Here is a 24,908-nt window from a genome sequence, read left to right as displayed (position 1 = left end):
CTTACACAATAATTATTTTACGGCACAGAGACACTGTAAACTGCAATCACTGGCATAACATGGGGAGACAGAGGACCCGCGAAGATAAAGAGCAGCCATTCAGGAAGTTTGTACTTTAAATGCATTGTCTGCTTGTCTGCTATGAGAGCAGACATTTACAGTATTACATGACATACAGGCACCAAAATTTAAAAACACGAAAATAATTTTCTGGTCTCCCCTATCTAATTACATGCTGTTTTTTTTTTATCCGCAAACTCACTGGCTGTTATCTCAGCCTTTCCCAGCAATTTCCCGACTGGATCCCGATCCAAAGCATCTCATTTCACACCACCAAATCGCTTCCTTTCCATTTAACACTGAAAATGGTCTGTGAATATGAATTCCCTGAATGCGAAATTCTGGCATCACACCATTTATTTGAATACTGCTGGTGGTTGACTTATTGACACTACTATACCCACACATTCTTGTTTCATATGAAGCTGACTCGTATGTCGTTTTACTATTAAAGTTTTAATCAGTGGCTGAATATACTCAAATTAAGCAGCTCTCGCCCATCTTACAAGTGATACTGCGTTAAATAGGGCAACATGTAGTCAGTTCTGCTACGTGTGATATTACTCCGAGAATTTGTTCTACCAAGATTGATATACAGATGCTCCTCTACTTACGAATGAGATACGTTCCGAACGGCCGTATGTAACTTGAAATGTTCGTAGGTTGTTATTACTTTAAGGGTATACGCAAGTTCAAAGATCTAGGATGCTGGGAGTGCGCACGCTACGCTACTAGCATGGCGGGAGTAGCGGCCAGAAGTTGTACTAGGCGGAATGGATTGTACTAGTTTACATGCGTATTACGTCACGATTTGTGCGTAGCGGCCATTTTACCAGGGAATGTTGGAGATGTCCGTCGCACAGATGCATAAAGTTCTGTATTTCTGTTCAATGTTAAAGAAAGTTTCATATAAACTAAATGTATAGCGAGTGCTCAGGACTATGAAAAGCTGTATTTTGTTCAGGCAAATGGGACTGAGGCATGTCTTCATATCATTTGAAGGAAGCAATCTACCACACAGTTAACCATAAAGTGTAAATGCAGGCGCAATGAGGCGCCGTAACGCTTTCTTAAATGATCATAATGCGTGAATTCCCAGCTTTGTCTTACAGTAGGGTGCTGAAAATAAAGTCAAAGAAACTGTTATTTAGATATACACTCAAAAAATACAAACGGGACCCGCAACTGCGACGCAGATGATATGCAACGTCAAGTTCACCAGTCGGTTCTCCCTTTTACACAAGCTCAGTGGCTATAAAAACTCCCACATTTAGATGATAGAAATTAACGTTGTCCTTAGGAACAAAACTAGCTAGTCTGATTTATCGCTTATGAAGGTTTCCATATATTACCAAAACACAAGCTGCCACTGCCTGAGCATTGAAATTAATTTAGAATGCCACTAGCCTTAGCTAGAAGGCTAGCAAAATAATTTACAAGTTCTAGAGCACAGTGCTGCTGTTTGCTAATCGTCCTATACTGACATTCAGTCAGCAATATATGCCTATTTTACTGCATATACTAATAGGCAATTTGCGCCAATCACCAAAGCAGCTTCTTTCCTTGGATAATGTGAAGGATGGCGATAGGCTGTATTTAAAAGTCTGTAAGCCTAGCGATGAATGTTCTTAAAATGGCATTTTATTAAGTATTTTAAAATTCACAGAATACAATCTCTCAATCTGTTTTGTTTCAAATAAGCCTACATCTGATTTTTTCCGTCCAGCAAAATACAAATTACAAAATGCTCAAAAGGAAGTGAATACACATTTTTAATGCATTTAACTGAAATACTGCCCATTCTCAGAACACAGAACATGCCACTTCTTGACAGTATCGCCGTTCAAGTTCTTTCGACCGATGGACCTTAGCCAAGTTTTCTGTAGCCTTCCGGCAGCTCTTCGGTCTCTTTGCCTTGATTTGTACGATCCGAAGGTACAGTATACAGAAGAAACTGAGATTCGCGGTTTTCTTGCTGCTGTTATCACTCACACCCCGGTAAAATGGCCGCCGCCTCGTTTTCATTTATGCGTACCTTGGACAATGACGTCAGCTTAATACGACCCATTGGTGCACAGAAAAAAAATTGATGTTGCGCACAGGAATCAGGAGCCCAATGAACACAATTTGGACTTATAGTGCTCTTCGTTCGTATGTCTGAAAGTTCGTAAGTTGAAAGTTTGTAAATAGAGGAGCGTCTGTATTACTACCAAAGTCCAAAATACAACATGGAATCACATTTGTATTTCCACGATTTTAGTCTGATAGAAAAGCACTACATGAACTACAACACGATATGGTCTTAGCGAGCATAAACAGCTCTCCAAGTGAACGATATTTATGTACGATTAATGAACCAATCTTTCGTTTGAACCCGTTCTTTTCAGTGAATCGTTAGAACCGATTTTCAAATATAAAATAATCAAACTTTTTGTACATCCACGTATTGCACAGGTCAAAGTCTTAAATTCTAAAAATATAAAAATATTTGACAAATTATCCTGTAAAAATACAGCAAATAAAAAAAAAAATCACATTTGCTTTTCATAGGTGTCAGCATCGGGATCCGGCGAACCAGAAATCAGGCGAGTGGCAGCCAGGAGTTCAGGTAACGGGGTTTATTTAGCGAAAGGACGGACATCTACGGACAATACGCTGACACTACAATGACAAGTCTCGGGAAGACTGACTCAGACGAGGACTAAATACAAAAGACAAGCTAGACTTAATAGGACACAGGCGATCACAATCAGGGCTGAACACGAGGTAACGAGGTGGGCGTGGCACACATTAGGATCGAACGGAGCAGGGTGTGACAATAGGTTGTTGCCACGTCGCCATCAGTGTCCTTCCACATACCGTAATCCGATGTATTTATGCTGTGTGCATGCCCAGCTGGAACTACTACCTGACTAATAATTGTCAAATTCATGAACCATTTCCTGTATTTTTTGACCACACTAGATGGTGCTCTCTGTTCAAAAAAGGCTTAACACTTGCCCCAAAATAAACCAAGACCACCATCTAGTGGGCTCAGAAAGTATATTAAATGGTTCATGATGTGTTGTCTTGGCCATCACTACTCCCGACTTTGGATAAGATAGCGAGTTTGGCACGTTTGGTTGAACTGCTGACTAGGCAATTCTCGTGAGACTCATAAGACTCATAGGAGATGTTGCATATAATTACATTATTGGCCACTGGTATCACTGTTTTTATAATTTAATTCATTTTATTTTGGCGTAGGTTACTAAGTTTGGAGTCGCATTCCCCAAACCCCATTTTCCCCATTGGATATGTGTATTTTAGTACACAATATTACTGAAGGTGACATTTTTCAGGAAGCCATTAGTTGCCTTATAGTAGGACTGACGTATTCCTGTAATCTATCGGCTGTTTTAATTGGTGGAGATAATATATTTAATAAAAGAATTGTGGTGCCATAAAGGAAACTTAAAAAAAATTAACTATGCTACTTTTTGCATTTTGCTATTTGGCTGCAGGTAAAATACAGCAGCATGACAGTGAAGTAATAAAAATCTACAACTGTCAATAACGGCAACTGTCTCTTCTACCCACTTCAGCATCTGCTCTTGTTTTTTTCTTTCTTTTGGCACCATGTTTCTCACAAGTGGGTCTTGGGTCACATGACTGTCGCCTGATAATACTTTTGCTGCAGCGCTCAACACCCTAAACCTGCACAGGCAGCAATATGCTCCTCAGCTTCCTGACAACGTTTTTTCTGGCAGGTAAGTATTGATTTACTAATTTACAATGAACAGGTTAGTCAAATGGATAAACAGAGGGCAAAATTGTTTTCTGGCTGTTGTGTAAAAGTTGGGTTTCAGACTTGTGAATGGTGCAAGAAAGGCTTATTCTAGAGTAGTATGATTCATAAAATACTGGAGTTCAAGTGAATTTGCGGCAACCAGCTGGGTCATAGTGATATTAAATAATTAAAGTAAAATGTGCAATTATATAAATCCTTTTAAGAAGAGCGGGCATTTGGAATTCCTGCTTTGTGGCTGAATTATATGGTGCTAAATGGTTTGGTTGTATTTTCCCATTCTGTGTGTGTGTGTGTGTGTGTGTGTGCAGCAGCTGAGGCTGAGGTTTCTGGCATCGCTACTCCTCTGTTTCACCTCCCCGGGGAGCTGGACGGCAGGACGCTCCTAGTCTGCCTTGTCAGCGATCTTCTGCAGGATGACGTGGAGGTGGCTTGGATCTCCAGTCGCGCAGGGAGGTCTAACCAGACCTTCTACAGTGTTCTAAGGGAGGATGATGGCTCACACAGTGTCATGTCTATCGTCTCTGTAGCTTTACATGAATGGGAGTCATTCATGTGCTTCGTGAGCTACACTGGGCTGGCCAACCTCAAAACCAGGCATTACATTGGAGTATCAAGTAAGACGTCTGACAGGAATTCACTGTCCGAACAGGGATTCTAATCTCACACGCAGCACATACGTAGAGCCTAACATGTTCTTTTCTTTTAGAACACAAAGATGATGGCACCTGTTTGGATTATCGAACTAATATCTCTCAAGGTAAATGAGCATCAAAGTATCAGACTTGAACTTCAGAGGCTGATATATAAAATAAATGTTAGAAGAGTTGGGTTTATGTATGCTGAAATTTTATTGTAATAATATATATAAACACATACAGTATTTAGTAATTTACTGAATACATACAGTATTTAGTAATATACTGAATTTCTTCATTAATCATTCATTTTGTCCATTTACCATGGACATTAGGTGATGTAGCTTCCCTCGATAATTATGTAAGCTACCCCTATTGTTGTCCATGACATCTAAGGCAGCGTTGTTACATTTGCCATAAATCTGCTTTTTTCTGTGTCATCTAGATATATTCTCAGTGATCCGGACACAGACTGATGCTATCGTCATTGTGGCTCTCAGAATTCTGTTTCTAAAATCCACTGTTTTCAATTTTTTGATGACCACACGGGTCATCATGAACAGGTAAGAACCATTAGCATATAACTGCGAGCAGATATGTAGTTTCACAGCCTTGCAGTTTTATATATTTACCACTAAAGATACAGCAGTGTGACCTGAAGGAATGGAGTTCTGCAGATGGAACCCGGAGCAGGTTCAACTGTGTTTCCACTGTGACTTCAAGCTTAGGGCTCGAACTGCCTGAACGCCATGGCTGCTATTGCAACAACCCATGGTCCACAGTGACGACACGCAAAAGCAGATGCATTAGACAGGCTTACTGGAGAAAATACAACCAGCACTGCACTGGGCCAATGCGATTCATTATGTAATGCAAAATAACCACAGTAATAGATGGATAATTAATAATTACTAGAAATTAAAAATAAATTATGGAATTGTGAACAGGCTTTTTCTGAGTGTGAATCCATATTCTTATTTTCTCTGCATAAGTAAAAATTATTAACATTCAATGATACACATAATCCATTTAATACACATGCTAATATTATTATCTAGTACATGTGCAAGTATTATTATACTGCTTAATAATATGGTGTAATGGAAACTGTTTCTCCCCTTCATTTATTCCCCAGTGGAGACATCAGGGAAGAGCAGAGTGTAACAGTGGAAAGGGTTCTGACGCACTCCCTGGCCTGCAGAGCCCACTTTCGGCAAGGAGTGTGACAGGTCAGTCGTCACCTCACAGCTATGCAACAGGAAGCCGGCAGATGCCTATGAATAAACGAAAGGATCAAAGTAAAAATCCTCACTACCCCCCTCTGCTTCCTGTAGCAGCGAACAGCAATGGAAGAGTTGGACTGAGCCACAGAGGGACGCCGTACCCTTCACCCGGGCAGCTGAAGGAAAGTCTCCGGAGCTCGATTCTTAAAAGAAGGATCCATAGCCTAAGTAACTGCTGTTGTACCGTTAAGCGAGCTGCTGACTGACCGTATTGCAGTCCTCTGGGATACAGTAGATGCAAAATTTGATAGCATTTTGATGAATAAGCCATGAGATCGATGACAGATCGCACTGCTCGGTGGTAAAAAATTGTAGTGGGAAGAAAATCTTCTGTAAAGCTGTCAATTTTGAAAATGATTAGTTGATGAAGGCAGGATTATGTCCAATTTTTTTCCCAATGATGCCTTTGGGTTTTACTTTGGTTAATTTAACTTAGAGAGCTTGTTTCAGTGTTTGAAGATGAACGTCTGTGAACATACATCTGTGAACTTCTAGCTTTGCCATACGCCACAAACCAGGTGTGATGAATTGTGGGATGTGGGAATTCATCCAAAAGAGGCTCACCTGCGGCCTACTGATAGCATCATCTATCCAACCTGCGCAACTAACCAGGGCAAGCAGATGTTTCTTTGTGTTGCGCAACTCCTTTTGACTTGTGTACCAAAACAACAGAGCAATATAACTCTTACAAAAAAAAAAAAAAAAAAAAAAAAAAAAAACATGGTTGTGTCACAAGAATGCGATTGATTCTGAATGTGTTTCAAACCACTGAAATATCAGATGCATTAAAAGTTGGATCAGGGACATCCATTATATTAGTATTAAATCAAAAACATCGTGATGTGCTGCCAGAATGGAGCAAACACTAGGAATAAAAAAGCACATTCAAGGCATTTAGAATAGCGAGGCTTTATTAAATTAAATATTCAGGAAGGGCAGCCAATTAAAAAGCTTTCTTCAGCCCCGAAGGCCATGTGCAGATAACCATTCATATTTTCTCTGCTGCCATTTTTCAGATTGTCCTTCCTGGAGATGATTTTCATTTTATTTTTCTTGGAAATAAAGAACTGTAATGGAAGTCAACGGGGCCACCCAGCAAATCACGTGGCAACAGCAGGACTCTGCTACACGGTGTATAGGTACTGACCCAATGCCAGGCGGAGAGCGTAGCTTTTTGATGTGGTATACAAACTGACATCCACACGTGACTCAAAAGCCCATATGAAGGGTTAGGGTTTGCTCGATTTCGCTCTGTACTACAAGTCTAATTTATGATCTAAAACGACTGCATATCATACGATAGTGTCGTTTAAATAATGACCGTTATTTATTATCATATTTACTTTGTTATTAAAACACAAAAATCTGTCAGGTTGAAAACTGGTGTTCATAAACCGCAAAGCAATTATCTTTAACATATTATGGAATATCAAATAGCTACACCGTTTCTTCCGTTGACAGTAACTAAACAGATAAAACAAGCTATATTTAAACTTTCAATTGACTTAGACACTAATGTACACTTTAAACCATTAACCTCCAATGAATTGAGTGTTACAGCCAAGATTAACGGCATTTTGTAGGCCTGCTAGCGATTTACCATCGATAGTACAACAGAGAAATGTGATTTTAACACATCAACACATGTCAGCGCTGTGACTCTTTGGTGCGAACTGCCCCAGGACTTGTTCTAACCAATCCGTTCAAACTTGCTGGTGACTAGCTAGTCTAAAAAGTAACAAATTAGATTTAAAATAAAATCACTGGCCCCAGCTGTTTCCAAAATTCAATTAGGACATAATTAGAAAGGAAGGAGGAAATGCGCTACGTCAGCGCCAGAAGACAGAGCTTTGCACAGATTTACTGTCAAATTAGCATAAACAGACACTCCAACAATACTGACGTGACTTGGTAAAACTACAAATCTTGGAAATCCGCTATATAATACATATCGTTTGCAAAGATACTGGCATATTAAATTTGCACTCACAAGTGAATACACACACACACAAACCTCAACTGTAATCAGGGGCGGATTAAGGTGTACAGAGGCCCCTAGGCTACAGTAGTCTGTGGGCCCCCCAACCCCGCCCCCCTCCGCGCCAATGGGGGCCCCCTTGCAGGTTGGCACACGTGGGGCCCCTAGGCTTAAGCCATATCTAGCCTGTGCGTTAATCCGCCCCTGACTGTAATGAATAAAATAAAATAAAAAAACACAACACGGGAACCTTTTATTATTTATTTTGATTTTAAATAAAACACTTGCACACATTTTTCACCGCAGCCAGTAAAGAGCAAAACACTGACGTAACAATTCTGGTCCACTAGGTGGCAGTACAATCACATCTGAACATTTGTTTTCCAACAGCAAGAATATGGAGCTTAATTTCCTCTAACAGGACACTACATTTATAAATAATTTAAGTATTTAAACATTGAGCAGTCATTCTTCACAAAACAGGTAACGTATATTTATACACGTTAAAAAACCACTAAGTAAAATGCTGGACAAAAGGAAACACAGGATGAAGGCTTACTTTTGCAGATAATTGCACTCAGAGGCCTTATTCTGACCATAGATATTGCTGCGTCCTAGGATATCTATGGTTCTGCTAACCATTGCATGTGATGAACTCCCAGTGTTCCATCTATAATCTATAAAACATCACAGTATGGAAGCAGCACTTCAGCAATGGCAGTAGTTACAAGAAACTGGGATCAAAATCTACAGTAGCAAGTTTCAGGAGTTGAAGAGAAATGAGCATGGATAAGAGGCGGCGAGGAGGACTGCGTGCTGCCATTTTCTAATGAGACTGGGGGCCCTGACATGCCGCCTGGAACAGCCTCACAGACAGAAGTGCTTTTTGCGCTTTCACACAAAGGGCTGCACTGATGGATAAAATCGCCATAATGCAATTTCATAGAATTCCACCTTCTACCTACCCAAGGCAAAAACGGCTGTCAATGCCAGCATAAAACTGAAATTAAATTCAATTTCCATGGGACGTACACCAGCCGGGGCGGAACAACAAAGTGCACCTGACGTGACCCACCCCCCCCTTCCTGTGCACAAGTCAATTTCACCAGGCTGCTGCTGTTCCGTGGGTCACCTTCCTTCAAACAGATTTAACATCAGGAGCGTGCCAAATGAAGCGAGCATCAGGGCAGAGCGGCGAGATGGGCCTGTCACTCCAACTGAATTAGCCTAGGAGACAATGTCTGGGGGAAGGTCATCAGGGCTTTGTCAAAAATAACGTGCGCGCCGCACAAATTGTCTGTGCCTCCCATGGTGTGGGGCGTGTTCAGCAAAGGGAGAGAGAGCTATACTGGATTAGTGTCCAGCACTCAGAATCCACAAGGCCTTTTGAAAACGTCTTAGGATATAAAATAAAAACACAAAATGGCAAATTTTGTGATCCTCTTATGTAAAACAGCAATATTCACCTGCACGGAAGGTGCGACAGTTCAGTAGAAGCCCATCAAAATCATGACACCTCTTCAGACGAGCCTGGGGGGGGCAGCGCCATCCATATCCACTCGCATTTGTGCATGAAGATCCCTCAAGGGGTCCATGAGGAGGCTGTGGTGTGGCCACAAAGGGAACCATCCCAAGAGCGACGAGAACATGGTTTTGAACTGGAAAAGCAGAGTGTCCAAACAGGCGGAGCTGGGGGCATCTGAGAGGAAGCTGTTCGGTTTAATTATTCAGCACCACACGAGACCAGCAGAGCCCAATAACAGAGTGGAATGGAAAAGGAGCACCATACGAGTACAGCAGCTTCGATGGCTATTTCATCCCAAACCATCACTTGCCTTTGTTCCCTAGAGAAGAACACGCTGAACTTCTGAGGGGGAAAAAAACCCCAGAATTTTTAAAGGCTGATGCAGAACTGACATGTCAGTCCACACAAATATGTGACTGCAAGTCTTACAGAGGTTATATGCCATGGGGTCTTACTGCTCTTTGCAACTGTTAAGGGAAATAAAAAGTTTTGAAGCCCCAAGGAACGAAGACCAAAGAAGAAGCGGCCATCATCAGACCCTTCAGCACTTACTGGCCACACTGGACTGCCGTGCAACACACATTCTAATAAGAAAAGGTCCCACTGGACTTATTTGAAAAATTTTGGTGCAGCTATTATGACCGTATGGGTAGTTTTTTTTTCAATTTTTTTTTTAGGGACTTAGTGGGGTCCTGCGTGCACCCGGAACCGTGCTCGCTCATTAAGGTTCAAACTCGCCTACAAAATTCCTTATATGTACAGTATAATTATAGCTCCTTTAACATTTAAGGGATACATGAAAAGAAGTTAAGATGCATATGGGTGCCGTAACCTGGAAAGACCCATCCGACAGCAATAACACTGAGTTTCGTGAGGAAAGACGCAGAACATCAGGAAGCTAAATGCAGGAATTTGGGGGGGAAAAAAAACAACAGTCAGTTCTGTCCATATCGTAACCCTGCCCAAAAGTACATCCACCAAAACGCCGGACCACAACCAGATCTGCCAAAGCCGGCATCTAGATAAAGGCCCGTTCAGATGCTGAAAATGAGGAATGACATTTCAGGGGCGCTCCTGGGGGGGGGGGCTCAGCTCTGATCCAAGGAATACTGATTCATTATTCACAAAAATAAAAAAATAAAGTGCTTCTGTTAAAACAATTTCCTCGTTCTTGAGGTATTACAGGGAAAAAAATAATCACACAAAAAAATCCTACAGCCAGCATTCCTGCAAATAAAATGTACAAGAATATTTACAATCAGGAGTGTTTCAGTTTTCCAGATTGTTCTCTCTTCATATACACAGTATATACATATATACCTCGTTAGCGTTTTTTTTTTTTTTTTTTTGTTTCTTCAATATATTATGACAATATATATACACATTTAATCTTCTCAAAGTTCATACGGAAATATCTTAGAAAAGCATGGTGATGAGAAAGCCGAGGATTAGAGGGAAGAGAACGGAGGGGACGTGGGAACAGGCTGCGTTCCCCCTGGGGAATATGTGCCATCGCTCTCGTTTGGGGTGTAGGGTCTCCATGTCCTTCAGCGCATTGTAGGCGGCCGAGGTGAAGTTGGCGTCCCCGGTGGTGAGGAGGTCAAACACGCAGGAGTTAAAGTAAATGTCGGGGACCTCCAGCCTCTCGCGGCACTTGGCCGTGGCGGTCTCCAGCGTGAAGCCGGGGTTGGTGCCAGCCCGAGGCCGCTGCCGCAGGCCTAGCACAGGCAGCGCTAGGTGGCCGTCACAGTCGATGCGCTCCGCAGTGGGGCAGCCGTTGACGCAGAGCTGCAGGTCCTGCGACTCGTCGTAGGCCATGGCCAACTCCTCGGGGACACGCGTGGCCAACGTTAGGTAACGGCCCAGCTGACGCACGATCACCGTGATGCCGGTGTAGCCGGCGTGGATCTCCACATGCCGCCCCGGCACCTTCTCCACGATCCACAGGCTGCGAGTTTCGCCGTCACCGCTGCTGACCGTGCCGTCCGTAAAGGCCACCGGCAGGTCGTCGGTGACTGCCTGGTACACCTTCTGCTCGGTGCAGTCCTGGTACGGCTTGAAGATGATTGTGATCTGGGCAAACGAGAAAATGCAAATGGAATGAATGTAGGAAATCCATCCATCTTCCGTAAGATAACCAGCACAGGGTTTCGGTGAGCTCGGAGAGGCACCGCGCCGGGGATCACGTTCATCACAGGGTGCATACTCATACAGAGCACACCAGAAACAAGTTTGGTCAGCAAGGGGGGTTGCAATTCAGAGTGGACACAGACAGAGCATATGAACCCCACACACACTCAGGACGGAAAGCAAACCCTGGAGATGAGAGACTACAGCCTTTGAACTCACTCACCACACCTCCCTTCATACATCAGCTTCAACAATCCATCAATCCTCTGCCTTTTATCATTTAAAACTTGAGCAAGAGAACGAGTTTTGCAGCTGTTAAAGTATGAGACTTGCAAAGAAACTCTTACTTCCTACGTGTCTTTCAGACAATAACCTTTAAGGGAGTCAGTTTCTCCTGGGTCAAAGTGCAAGCACGTTAGGTTCCAGCGTTAGGTTTGCATCAAAGGTCACTAAAAAGCTAAACTTCATTTGAGTTGTCCTTAACTGTGAACGACTCATGAAGCAAAGAAATACTGCAGTTACGGTGAACGGCGTCTTGTAAACACTCTGCTGGTGGGAAAGATCACCGTACAGCAGTAAATCTTCATTTCATTCTCCCATGGAGGGACATCGATCGGCCGATATGGACTGAGGCACTCACACGCTCATTCCTCAACCGAACCAGATTTATCATTATTTATATTTATTTCAAAGATGGATACTTGAGGACCAAAGAGCTTTTTAATCTGATTGTCAGAGCGAATGCAGCAGGCGAATCACCAGCCACTGTAGTCGGGGGGGCATGACAGCAGAGCCCCAAAGCGAAGCGGAATGGGAAACACCCACCAAAGTCGCTATGGCCGAACCGATCGGCCGCTAGCGGCAAGCAGATGATTACACGTGCTGATGAATAACAGCAGTAACTCCAGCCAGGTCATGGAGGGATGGTCTCAGTTTGGAAATTACAGCAATCATACCTCAACAGAGGAAAAGACATTCACTTTTCTACAACAACCTTCGTCCACCAAAGACTGTCATGGGCTCCATGGTGTCACTGAACTCTGGAGCTTTTATGACTCAAAATGCAGGTGACCTGTGTATGCCACCACAAAAAAAAAAAAACAATATTTGTTTTCACCATGGGCACCAGGTACCCTGGTAGTTGTTAACTTGTAACATGAGGTTTTCTGCAACAGTTGGGACCCTTGAGTAAAATACTTAACTTGAATTCATCCAATAAAATGCATACCTGTGCAAATGTTTAGAACTGTGTCACTCAAGGAATATACATTTTTTGTTATCCATTTCAAATAAATCAGGATTTCTGCAAAAGCCAAGCCCAGGACCTGCAGCCCATATCAGTTGATGCTACACCCTTGCATGGTTGGGACAAAGCAGCGCAAATTTTGACAATGGCCCTTCTATTGAAAGGAAGAGAGACTTTCTTTTTCAACATCAAGCATGTAACAGGACCAGGTAGGAAGACCTCTGGAGCATTTTACCCTCTTCTCACCTTATGAGATGTTCCACTTGCAAAAATGCTGAAAGTTAAAAAAAAAGAAAAGAAAAAAACCACAGGCATCTCCGAAATGGCCCACATGCATCATTGTGTCAGGTGGTGTGTTTTTTTTTTATGAAGCATGGCCTCATAAACCGCAAAGTCAAGGGTCCCACTTTAATTTTTCTTTGGGTTGTTTTGATGGACTCATCAATTTACAGTAGTTCCGTGCTGGACCGTGTCAGCTGGACGGGAAGGCTTCCATAGCTCATTAACCAAACACACTGCGACACAGAGCAAGGAGTATAAACTGCGCGTTTCAGCTACGGAAAAAGTGCAGTGCTCTTGTCAAAGTGAATGCAATTAAAGGGGCTTTCTTCAGGCTGCCATAAAGCAGGATTACCATGTGAAATGTATGGATATACTTAAGCTAGATTTCAGGGGGCGGGGGCGGGGGCGGAGGTACACATGTACATCTGTGCCAGACAAATTGAAAAATGAACACACCTCAAGGGCAGCCTAATTCCTCATATCCGCCTGTTTCTAAGAATATTCCTGCCAGGCACTAACCCATCGAGCCCTAAAGGGGCAGCCGTACCAGGCAGATTTGTGACACCTTCCTTGATTAGGAGAGACGTGAAGAGGCACGTTTCTCCCCCCATGCTGCTTCAGTCGCCTTCTTCAGGTTTCACTCAAAGCACCTTTAGCTTGGGTTTAATCCTTTCAGTGTTCGGATGAACAGCCCTAGAACATGAAGGTGAAACTGAGCCAGTTAACACCTCAAGATCATCTGAGACAGTGGGGTGGGAAGCAAACCATGCTCGCTTTCTGTATTTTTATTTATTTTATTTTTTTTTTTTTATTTTTTTTTATTTTTTTTTTTTAAAGGGAGCATTTCTCTATCAAATGAAGGGCTACAATTTACAAGCCAGAAAACAAGCATGGTATGGGATACGGTCACCCGTAAATCCCCACGAAAAGGCAAAGCTTCGCATGTGGGACACGACAAGGACAGAGTGCTCAATCTAGCAGAGAAAAAAAGTACCCAAACAATTGCTCACTTACTAAACTTCACTAGTCAAGCCAAACCAAAGAAAGACAACTTTGGTGATTCCACCAACATTCTACCAAAAAGAAACCGGCTTCCAAGCAGGCATGAATTCAGTAATGCGCAACTATCAAGTTTTCACCCTTTAAGCCACAATTAAGTCCCTGCTTTCAGCTTTGTGGTGTAAACATGCAAAAGTTTTCCTCATTCCCACAGATCCAAAAGCCAACCCTGTTGACATCATGTGTATAATTGCCCTCTTAAGTACCTGAAACCTGCTGTCTGGTATCTGGAGGTGACGTCGAAAATGGTGAAAAGACATAATGAGGCAGATGGTTGCCAGAATAGGAATTTTCAAAATAAGACGTCCCATGTCCATGTGGCCTCTGGAAGCACATCACAAACAAAGCTCTAGGATTAGCTTTTCTTGCTGTTGTAAGATTAACCGGCACCCAGAAGGTACAACTCTCTCCTCCATTTTCCTCATTTCAGTACACAATCCTACGTTAATATACGCACTTATCGCTCAGAGAAGCTGGCAAACGATGAACTCCAAACAGGTTTTGGCACTGTAAGAAAGGTAGATGCTATTGAAAACTACCGTTTCACAGCTCCTCATTTCCAATAACTGCCTCCTTCGTTAATTCCTGGCATGGCTGCCTTTTCATGATGGATGAGTGCTTCAACGGAAAGCCAGGCTGAGGGGACTTAAATACGGAACATGGACGTTAAAAGAAAAAAAAAGTAATCTCCACCTGAGAGAGGACACATTAAGCAAATGTTCAGCTTCCTGGTCATTTATCATTGGATTTGGAAAAGAAAAAAAGTATCGTAAACAAGTGCAAAAAAATGTAGTGGGAAAAGGTATGCGTCCAGAGTGTGCTTCACAATCTGTTTATCAAATGAACAGAAGCTGACTATTGCTCTCACATACCTTTGTTGGGTTCTGCCCGCCTAAATCATACAAACGAATAAAATGGCTTAACTGAGGGCTTCAGGGTGTAGCCAACATTTAGACCCATTTAGGGTTTTATAAAAGAACCCATGAAGAAGGATTTCTCAGTTAGCTGGGTTAACTTAAGCTAGAAGTCAGGATTGTCCAATAGGAATGCTGTTTAAACTCTTACTGGAGGATCATGACTTCTAGCTTAAGTTAACTGAGAAATCCTGCTTCGTGAAACACCCCCCAGATGCATGTAATTTTCCCTGTCAACCGTAGAACATAAACCAAGAAGTCCCTCAGAAATCAAAGGCACCCTATTAATGAAAGAACCCCCCCCCCCACTCCCAAACTGACCTAGCTTACCTAAGTGGGAATCCTGTAGTCCACTGTTGGCAGCATTCACATCTGACCACGTTTGATTAAAAATCTAACGGTACAATACTAAAACAAAATTGCTAAACGAGCTATAGTGTATGTGGGAAAAGCACCAATGCATCTGTTCCCATTCGCCACGGCAACACTGGTCAGTGTGGCAGTGAGAGCAATAAGCTTAGTGAGCTGTACAGGAGATCCGGGCAAACAGAGGAGGAGCCTGATGCTGCTGATACCTTACAGTGAGGGCAGGCAACAATGGTAAAGAACATCGATAAACAAAAGATGCTGGAGTTTTTTGAACCAAGCTATAATATTAAGCAGAGGTAAGGAGAACACACAAGATTACAGTGAATCACCTCATCTACACACAAGAAACCACCTAAGGGACGAGACCCAAGCGCAGCCCTGCAGCGGGGGATACCTCAGCACCACACTAGTCCGTGTGTGTTTTTCCTGGTGGCTGCAGTGCCAATCCTGCCACCAACCCCCAGATTCTCCTTGCGAGTTGGAGGACCTGCTTACAGGGCTGGATGTAGATTAATGTCATACCCAGGATGAAACAACTGCAGGTTAAGGGCCTTGCTCAAGGCCCCGGTGGAGTTGGATAACTCCTGCAATGCATGGGATTCAAACCAGCACCCCACCGATTGCTGGCACAGATCCCTAGCCTCGGAGCCACCACTCGACCCCTATAATATTAAGCCCACGAAAATAGCAGAGAAATACAAGGTTACATTTTCATGAGAAAGGTGTACCATTCTTGTGTTGGTTGAGGCGACTGACCTTGTTGGTAGCTGTCGCACTCGATCCGGGGACTACGGGAACATTGGTGACTTGCACGGATAAGTAGTTGTTGTCAATAAGCGGCCAAGCACCTTCGACCTTGCAGGTCTGAAAGTGGTCCTTGAACGTCCGCAGGTGGGGGTCTCCGAACAGGCCGCAGAAGAGGTAGGTGGGCCGGGAGTGATCGCCCGCCTGCTGCCCATGGTGCCGGTTGTGGTAGTTGCAGTGCTCCACGGGGGCCTCGGGGTGGGTGGAGGAGGTGGGCCCGTCCCGCGAGCAGTTGCGTTGGCTCATGAGGTCGCTGATGCCCAGCATGGCCGAGTGGAAGACCAGGTTGCCGCGGCAGCTCTTGGAGGTGCGCTGGGTGCAGGCCGAGTAGGCCCGCAGGACCTTGCAGAACTCTGTGTCGAAGCCATCCAGGGATGGGTTTAAGTACGAGGTGAGGGACACAAAGTCAGCGGAGCACTTCTGGATGCGGCACTGAACGGTGTGGACCTGGCTCTCTCCTGAAAAGTGGGAGACAAGAGGGGGCACCCTGCTTACTTTCACAGTGCCATGATGGCTACCCACCCTCATTAACCTTGCATGGACGACACAACGGTCACATGACGTTACAACTCTGCAAGACCGTGGGTGCAACCGACTAGCTACATAAAACAAATGTTCATACGTCACAGTCCTAACAATGGTGGGGGGGGGGGGGGGGGGATGCTCTGGGGGAGGGTGAAGTCTGGGTACAAGCTTCTCCACTTGCCAGTAAATGACAGTTTACATAAGAAAGCAGACCTGAGACAGACAGAGACCAGAAGCGTGTTCTGGCTCATCGTTTTCTTTCGATTAGTTCTTTGTTAGAGTCGAAATGGCCGTCTGGCCTATTTGCTCTGTCTGGCCAGCCTGTTGTGTCCTGAGGGCAGCAACAAACTCCCCAGTGCGTCCACCTGTCCCTGGGAGACACGGATCTCTTTGCCAGCCCAACTGAGAAATCTTATAGTGTTTTCAAGAGCTAGTGAATCACAGCTTGTCCTTAAATTACTTTTGAAAAAGTTTCTTTTCATTACAACTACCTTTCCCAACAATGCATTAATACCGTGTAAAAAGTCCATTACAGACTCATCACTGCTACTCCCAGCCGTGTTCCTGTCAATCTCATTGCCTCACTGGCCTAGATTCTCATCAGGGCACCACCAAGCCAAAACACATCTGTCAGTAGCTTAAAAGGGAGGTCGGGGAGCCAAAAGTTACTTGCAGTACTTGGACTTGCTCTGTCTTGATGCTGATAACAGCACCAGGCTTTCATATTTTCAAGGTGTTCTAAAGACGAGTGAGAAATGGCCTCTAATCTCCATAAGAAGCTACACAAGTGCAATGATGCTCCAACCACAAGAGATGAGAATCTCGACAGCAATTCAGAGTTAAGTTCAACAAGGCCTTGAGATAACATCTAGAGACTCCAGGCTGTAAGGGTTCACAGGCTGAAATGAAAAGCAACAGTGGGTGCAAAGCAGTGAAGAAGTATGCATTCACAGGCATTCGTGAGGTGGAAAGGACATATACGTAGTATCTGGGACAAATGAGAATGAATTAGTGATAAATTAAAAACTAAAAGGGCTCTTTTTGTTCATTGCTGAATGTACCATGAATGCACCTTGCCGCTAGTACTAATGAGGAGCAGTTTTAGATTTGCATCCAGAGACCCGTGTATCACCATTCTCTAGCTACCAGCCTCCAGAGCAGATGTAACAAAACGATATACACTTTTTAGGCTTGGCTGAAGGGCATTGCTTGAAATTTTTCTGTAGCAAGAATACATTGTTAAGAAGGATTGTGTTGTTTACTTGCTTCAGTGAAGTCTGACTTTAAGCACAAACTGTAGAAACATCAAATGCTAGAGGCCAAGATTTTATACCAACAATACAAAACTTGAGAACTGTAACGGCAAAGCAACACAAGCCCTTCAAAAAACATTCAGCTTGCATAAGATCCTGACTACAAACGTGGTTATAGCGAAATAGCTATAAGCCACTAAGTGTTTATTAAACCTACGACAAAAACATTAGGTATAGCACAGCTATAAAGAGTACAGTGTGTGGCTCTGAGGTATGACACTGTTCCTGTGACTGAAAGGTTTCTGGTTCAAATTACAGGGTCAGCAGGCCAATTTCAGCATTGGACACCTGAACAAGGTGCTTAACTCTCAAATGCCACCGGGACTGTATGACCCTGCCGTACCATAAAATGCATGTAGCTTTACATAAAAGCATTTGCTGAATAAAAAGTGGAAAAAGAGGTAAATTCGGAGATAACATTGTTTGAAGGTTTTACAAGCTAAAAATGAATGCTACAATGTAATCACCTTGTTTTAAAATACATGGCAGGTATGTAAAAATACATATAAAAAAAATAATAAAAAATTAAAAAGGTCACCACAATGGATGGTCAATCTCAGCTAGAGGTAGATTCCCTTCAGAGAACGCAGTCCACCATAATTGTTTCACGCAGAAGTAGTCGATTTGATACTGACCCAGTCCAAACCATTAAGAGCCTATTCACTGAACTGCACATGCGAAAAGACAGCCAATGCCCATCTACAAATAGGCTGACAGTAACTCACACAAGGTGCCATTCAGTTTGGCTAATTTGGTTATCACTGCCATATGATTCACTACCATGCAGCAACAAACTGCTATGCCTTCTGGGGAGGGAGAAAAAACAACAACTATACATCATTCTTTTATCTTATTGGGCAACACTGTCAATCAAAATAAAGCCCTTGCTGATATCAAGGTATAAAAGCAGAGTTTCTCGCATGATAAAAGGTTGCACTTCCCACAAAACCCCACCCATCCATACCGTGTGATCTACTCGCAGGGAATGAGCTCGCGCTCCTATCAGGAGCAACATCTGAAACCTGTGGGAGACATTCAAATGTACGACCGGGCAGAGACCAAAGCAGGGCCAGGCTGCAGGAGATCCTCCTCTCTCTGGCAGTCATCTCACGACAGAAGACTCATATTTTCAAAATCCATCAAGGCTACATTAATCCCAGTAACCAAACTGTTAAACACACATTTAAAATGTCTATTAGATTGAATTATTCTCAATGAATTTTATGACTGAGGCAAAGCATCAGGAAGACATGGGGTGCAGGTGTTGCCACGTGTACAAAGCACCCCGAATTATCATCATCATAGCAATCAGGGTCTTTCTACAATATTGTGCCTGGTTATATATCCTTTTCCAAGTCCTCAGTTCACTAGGGAGGCTCAAATCTGGATACCAGGCTGGCTGCAAAAAGGCCACAATGCAGTCTAACTTAGACTAAGGAATTGTGTTCTGCTTTAGGAGCAACGCTATAGTCAGAAACAGAAAAACAGCAATACGAGAATGACAGCAGTTCCTCAGTGACCAAGACTGACGTACAACCGTCAGAGCTTCACGATGGCGCTCAAGCTCTTTAGGCAGGATTTTTCTTTTATATCGAGGATCCCACCCGATGCTCTTGCCAGGTGAGGGCAGCGTACCACCATTTCTAGGGCGGTGAGGCGCTATATGGCGGAAGGCACCATCACAGTCACTCTTAGAATTCGTCAGTGTGCTGTTAAATTGCCGTGTGGCCTTGAAATGCAAACATTTCAATCCTAAATGAGAAAAAAAAAAAAAACTAATGTCGGCCTTTAAATGATCAGATCTATAACACACTTCAGCCTACTGATAAAAAAATGGATAAACATATATAACAGCTTTCACTAGTCAGGGCGCTTAAGGAATATTTACATTGTTAATGTATGCTTAAATTATATTCCTCAATAGCACAACCTATAACGGAACCTATAACCTATAAGGGAGCTGAAGGCAAAAGGTGAAATCCTTGTTTAAAGTTGAAAATCCCTAGAGCCTCATCCGGTATTCTGTCAAATCTTTCTGCCACAATGCATTCAGGTCACTACTAAGAGTGTTTTTTTAAACAGATACAGTCAGAGGAAAAACAGAACCAGCCATTGTTTCTCCAATGCCAGGAACATGCCCTGGCAGCAAGCAAAAGTGTAGATTGAAAACATGGTCGCAGTCTTCATAGTTGTGCCAAATCAGTTCATTTGGAATCCAAAAATAATTGACGGGTGTTAATTATGACCTCATACAATCAAAGTGAAAGGTACTAAAATTAAGCCCAGCTTTCTCTCCCTAAATGTATAGCAAGCCACTCTGACAACAGATGCCATGCTTTATGACACAGTCGGACTTAAATACGGCAGAGGCCACGGCCAAGGGAACACATGCATGTTTACCTCCCGTCAGCATATAACTTTTCTCACCAGAAGAGACTATGAGTGTCAGCATGGCAAACATTACGGACAACTTTGATTTCCACCTTTAATTTTTATACTACAACATAGGACTCCCATCACAGGGAGCAGGACAGGCAAAGATGTAATGAACAAAGCATCCTTAACTTAATTAGGCAGCTGCCCCCACCACCCCACCCCACAGACAGACAGAGACAGACAGACACACCCCAGTCTTAGCTCTGAGAGATCTCTGACAGCTCAATGGGGTGATATTCAGCCAGAGAAAACGGTTCTGATGGCCTCTCACCTTTCTAAAATGAAGTTTTAAAATACAACCGTAAAGGCAGTTGCAGGTAAACAATTCACAACTGGTATCTGAATGAAATCGCTGAAAAGCTGCCTTTTAACATTAACTCCAAACCTGAAGGCGAGTGCCTAAAGGTTCCTTTTCCAGCGATATTCCCTCTGGCAGGAGACCCGATTAAAGCATGTGCGGTTTCTCCCCTCAAAGGCAATCCACACAATCAAACTGCAAGCAAATCTTTATTTTTCTGAAACACTAGGCTTCTCTCTCTCAAGTGCAAAACTATTTGCTATCCTTCTCACACTCTTTAAGTAACAGCTGTAACGCAAAACGTTTATTTTAAAATAATGCAAATTTCAATTCAGTTCTTCTCTTTTCCTCTCCGTTACAATCAAACACCGACCAGACTGACTGCTCAGGTGACTTGTCACCCATGACTGCAAGGCAATAGGCAACTTGCGAATTTTCACTGTAAAACAGCCTAACTGGCTTTTAAAATTATGTAGTTGCCCTTGTTTTACAAGTTATATTTAGCAAATACGCAAGCATATTCAACTGAAATTATAATTGTACAAGGGTGCAGGACCACAGTTACGTTTCTGATAAAACTCTGATTTAAAGAGAGAAATACAGGTATCAAAATCTTCTTTTGTGTAACATTTATCCTCACTTGAAGTCAAAAATACATTAAGAATGATTCAACTTACTATTACTACACAAATATGCATTGATAAAATTACACTAGCCAGATTTCCCAGCCACACAATGACACAAAGGTGTCTGTAGTTGAAGGCAACAGTATATTCAGTCTTGTATAAAGCTAAGAACTTTAATACATAGTAAAAGGCTTTTGTTGTCGTTTCCCAATTTTTACTTAAACCAAAAGCTTAAAAAATTAAATGATTGAACCTAATACAGTTCAATCAGGCGCTATAGGGGGCTTCAAAATTTACCACCAAAATTTAAACTCCATTTCTGTTCGATGTTTCCCCACCTTTATTATACAGAGTAAGAATTAACCAATCAGCGGAGAATTAATGAATTGATTGTGCACGTGCGGTGGCTCCATAAACACAGGTAATAACTGCGCCCTTATTACTGGGTAATACGGCACCCAAAAGCGCCTTGCCGCCCCAAACGCGCCCTGCATCGCCGGCCAACTTCGCGCTCTACGGCCAATGCGCTTTCCGCCGATTTTTATACTTAAGTCAGGAGCTGAGACGCGAAAACTACAACACTAAATTCTCCACATCTTATTACATTAAGACCCACTCTGACAAACACGAAACGTACGATACGCCTGAATTAATTAAAATTAAGAGAGAGGACCTGGTCCCTATGATGGCATGAAACGGCACAAAAGGGTCAAACTATCAAACATCCGAGTGATGTGACAACGGCCACGACGCTTTGTCAGGCACCAGGTCCCTCCGCAGTCACACCTCCATGCAGCGCTTTCTGCTCCGCTTCCACACCAGGAAAATCAATTCGGGGATTTAATCCGTACGCCAGGTTTTTTTAAATAGATAAAGCCGTCGAAAAAAGTAACGTTTCGATCTATAATGTATAAATGCTGACATTTGACACTATAAACAATTTAGAGCATCTGATACCGGATAATGATCGCATTATTAAGTATAGTTACATGTCATCGCGGCTGTTCAGAAACGCCCAAGAATCACACAAAGTATGCATATTTTATAAGATTTTTCATTTTTAAAAAGAATTTAAAAGACCGATTCATAGCCCAAGGGCATAACATATCAAATTAAGTAATAACGCAAAAAGTAAAGCGAATGTTTAATCATTTTACGGAAGCTTACTAGTCAAGGTAAATGGCATCTTTAGGGGATGATTACTTACACAGCAATTAGTCAAAGGAAAGAAAAACATCCGCGAATCAGTAACATTTTCACATTTAAAAAATAATCTGAGCAACTGATTCCGATGTTTCCTTACTTTGAGTCCAACAAGGCAATAAATTAATTTAAAGAGGACTGGTGTTATTCATTTATATTTAGGACCCATAAGCGTGGACAGTCCTAAGAAACACGATCCGAACTATGCAAACAGCTCCGGGTAACTGCGAAATAAATCCACCATCAAAATAAAGTAAACTTGGATATTGTGGGGAAACCTCTTATCGTAATCCACACATTGCGATTTAACAACAGTTATTTCTGCTTTAATGTCAAACTCCGATATTAATTTCAGGCCCTCGGTGAAAGTTTGAATACTCTGGAATTCGTTCGGTTATTTATCACAAGGAACCAAATTACATAAAAGCACACACATAAAAAAAACGTAAGTTACCTATGTGGAGCCTCGACGAGAAAGTAATTAGCAACAGGAGAGACAGAAGTGGATGCTGGTAAATGAGGCGATCAGCCCCGGGGTAGTAAAATCCTGCTTCCCCCATACCCATCCATCCAGGTCGCAGGAGTTAGGGGGTCAAATACTCCACGGGAGAAAGCGAGGTGGACCTGCGGCAATGCCGGGAAATCAGGCCTCTACTCCGCTCCGCTCCAGGCTGCCGACGAGCCGCACACGCAACGGCATTAAAAACGTACGCGAATCTTCAGACGGCGCAAAGTCGACGAAAGTGGTGCTTAAAAGTCCCACGAACTTATGTCCCCCGCCTGCTTAAAATCAGCAGATGATTTTGCAGTCGCCGTTTGGGCCAGTGCTGGCAGGATCCCGTCCCGGCTCGCCTCGGTACTGCCCCGATCAATCTCAGCGCTGCACTCCCGCCGTACGCCTGCACAGTATCAGGGCACGTCTGCCTCATCCGCTCCCCCGGTGATCAATCGCAAATCAACCTAACATTTGGTCGGGAAGGACTCCCGCCCCTAGTGCTCAGAAGCACCGCCCAGACATCGGCAAAGTCCCGGGAACTGCAGCTTGTTCCCCTGCGTAAGAAACGCGTGCTACGTATATACTTCTCCGATCGAGTATCCCAAACAACCTAATGCTTTCACACCTACAGAGTCGAAGAGTCCAGCGGCTGCTTTGCGAGTAAAATTAGTTGTTTTTTTTGCTTTACATGACCGAGGCAAGTAATTCCTGTACTACATTAACTGATCCGAAGACATCGCGCTCCATTGTCGAGCATATTTCATGTGCGAATGTCACCATAATAACAGAAAATGCTGACTTAGGGTCATAGTTAAGATTGATATGTTGGTCGGATACCCTGATCCTGGATCGGCGCTCGCGGAACTCTTATGGGCTGACATGATCCCCTACATCCAGAGTTTCCTCTATCATGTTCGGTTGAGAACTTCCCCACGGAAAGCATCATTAACCGCACGGAGTAAAAAAAGGGAAAGTGTTCTGTTGTTCTGCAGGCAAATACAAAAGGAGGATCAGACAGTTTTTAAAAAGTGCATAGCTATTTAAAGTCATGGTACGTTATGTTATTCATTTTATTTTATTTTATTTACCATAAGTTGAGGTTACATTTATAAATGACAGTATATCCAAAATAATCAGACGCTTGAGAAGAACATTTATACATCTAATATTAACATATTTTAAAGATTGTTTTATATTTTTATAGTGTATTTAAACTGTACATTACATGAGACAATGGTTTTTCCTATGTTGAGTATCCTGGCGAAACATAAAGTTTTCATCTCTAGCACAATTGAAATGAGTATATCCGGTTTTCTGCTTTGCTAAATGCCAGTGCAACAAATAAACTGATATTTGAATAATTTGCTGATATTAAAAGAGGAATATTTCCCGATGAAAATAAAAGCGCAAGGGAAGCGCGGGTCTAAAATTTTCTGCGTGTCGGAGGGCTGATGCTAGATGCGTCCATAGGGGGCGCAGTAGAGTTAAAAATTCAAAACGGCTATTTGTTGTCATGAGAGACAATTAGCAATGTCACCAACACAGATTCACAATTTATAAAGGGATACGCAGCACAAAGAGTACAGCACATAGGCGGGGTCTAGACACGTTTTAGCCACCCTATGTTTTTGGCTCGGCTCCGGTGAAAAATATTTTTTTTGTAAATCAATTTAGCGATTTGTCCCATATTTTCGTACACATTTTCTAGCACCCTCCGGTTCAGAACAATTTAACCGGGGGTGGCGTCCCGTGCAGCTCTTTTGAAAGCGGCAACCCTACTGGGCGGGGGGTGAGACCTCCTAAGGGTCTTAGCTACATCTTACAATCGCCCCGGTGCAATGTGAATTGTAGACTCTTTTTCTTTCTTTCTTTCTTTCTTTCTTTCTTTCTTTCTTTTACTGTGAAATGTAATATTGCAGCATAGCGCATGTTATTT

The 24,908-nt window shown here is 42.9% G+C and overlaps 2 protein-coding genes across 4 annotated transcripts; one reads left to right on the top strand and one right to left on the bottom strand.

Moving 5' to 3' along the window:
- The first annotated feature begins 290 nt into the window (after positions 1–290).
- LOC111839306 (uncharacterized) lies at positions 291–6,423 on the top strand. 3 transcript variants are annotated; one of them, XM_023803087.2, is made up of 8 exons: positions 291–492; positions 2,611–2,668; positions 3,693–3,809; positions 4,159–4,464; positions 4,557–4,607; positions 4,931–5,048; positions 5,621–5,714; positions 5,820–6,423. In XM_023803087.2, the coding sequence occupies exons 3-7, from the start codon at positions 3,773–3,775 to the stop codon at positions 5,709–5,711; spliced, it is 603 nt and encodes a 200-aa protein (XP_023658855.1). In that variant the 5' UTR covers positions 291–492; positions 2,611–2,668; positions 3,693–3,772; the 3' UTR covers positions 5,712–5,714; positions 5,820–6,423. The 3 variants fall into 3 exon arrangements, with proteins under 3 accessions (XP_023658855.1, XP_023658856.1, XP_023658854.1); XM_023803088.1 differs by lacking the exon at positions 291–492 and adding an exon at positions 2,182–2,227 and having other exon boundaries at positions 4,378–4,464; XM_023803086.1 differs by lacking the exon at positions 291–492 and adding an exon at positions 2,182–2,227.
- A 1,570-nt stretch (positions 6,424–7,993) lies between these two features.
- On the bottom strand, positions 7,994–23,828 carry rgmb (repulsive guidance molecule BMP co-receptor b). Its single transcript, XM_023803038.2, has 3 exons — positions 22,931–23,828; positions 16,028–16,533; positions 7,994–11,344 (listed from the first exon to the last, which is right to left on the bottom strand). The coding sequence occupies exons 1-3, from the start codon at positions 23,040–23,042 to the stop codon at positions 10,688–10,690; spliced, it is 1,275 nt and encodes a 424-aa protein (XP_023658806.1). The 5' UTR covers positions 23,043–23,828; the 3' UTR covers positions 7,994–10,687.
- Between the last annotated feature and the right edge of the window lie 1,080 nt (positions 23,829–24,908).

Source organism: Paramormyrops kingsleyae, chromosome 2, assembly GCF_048594095.1.
Source record: "Paramormyrops kingsleyae isolate MSU_618 chromosome 2, PKINGS_0.4, whole genome shotgun sequence".
In the NCBI taxonomy this organism is placed as follows: domain Eukaryota; kingdom Metazoa; phylum Chordata; class Actinopteri; order Osteoglossiformes; family Mormyridae; genus Paramormyrops; species Paramormyrops kingsleyae.
The sequence above is the reverse complement of the archived record's forward strand: the minus strand, read 5'-3'. Positions and strand labels throughout refer to the sequence as shown.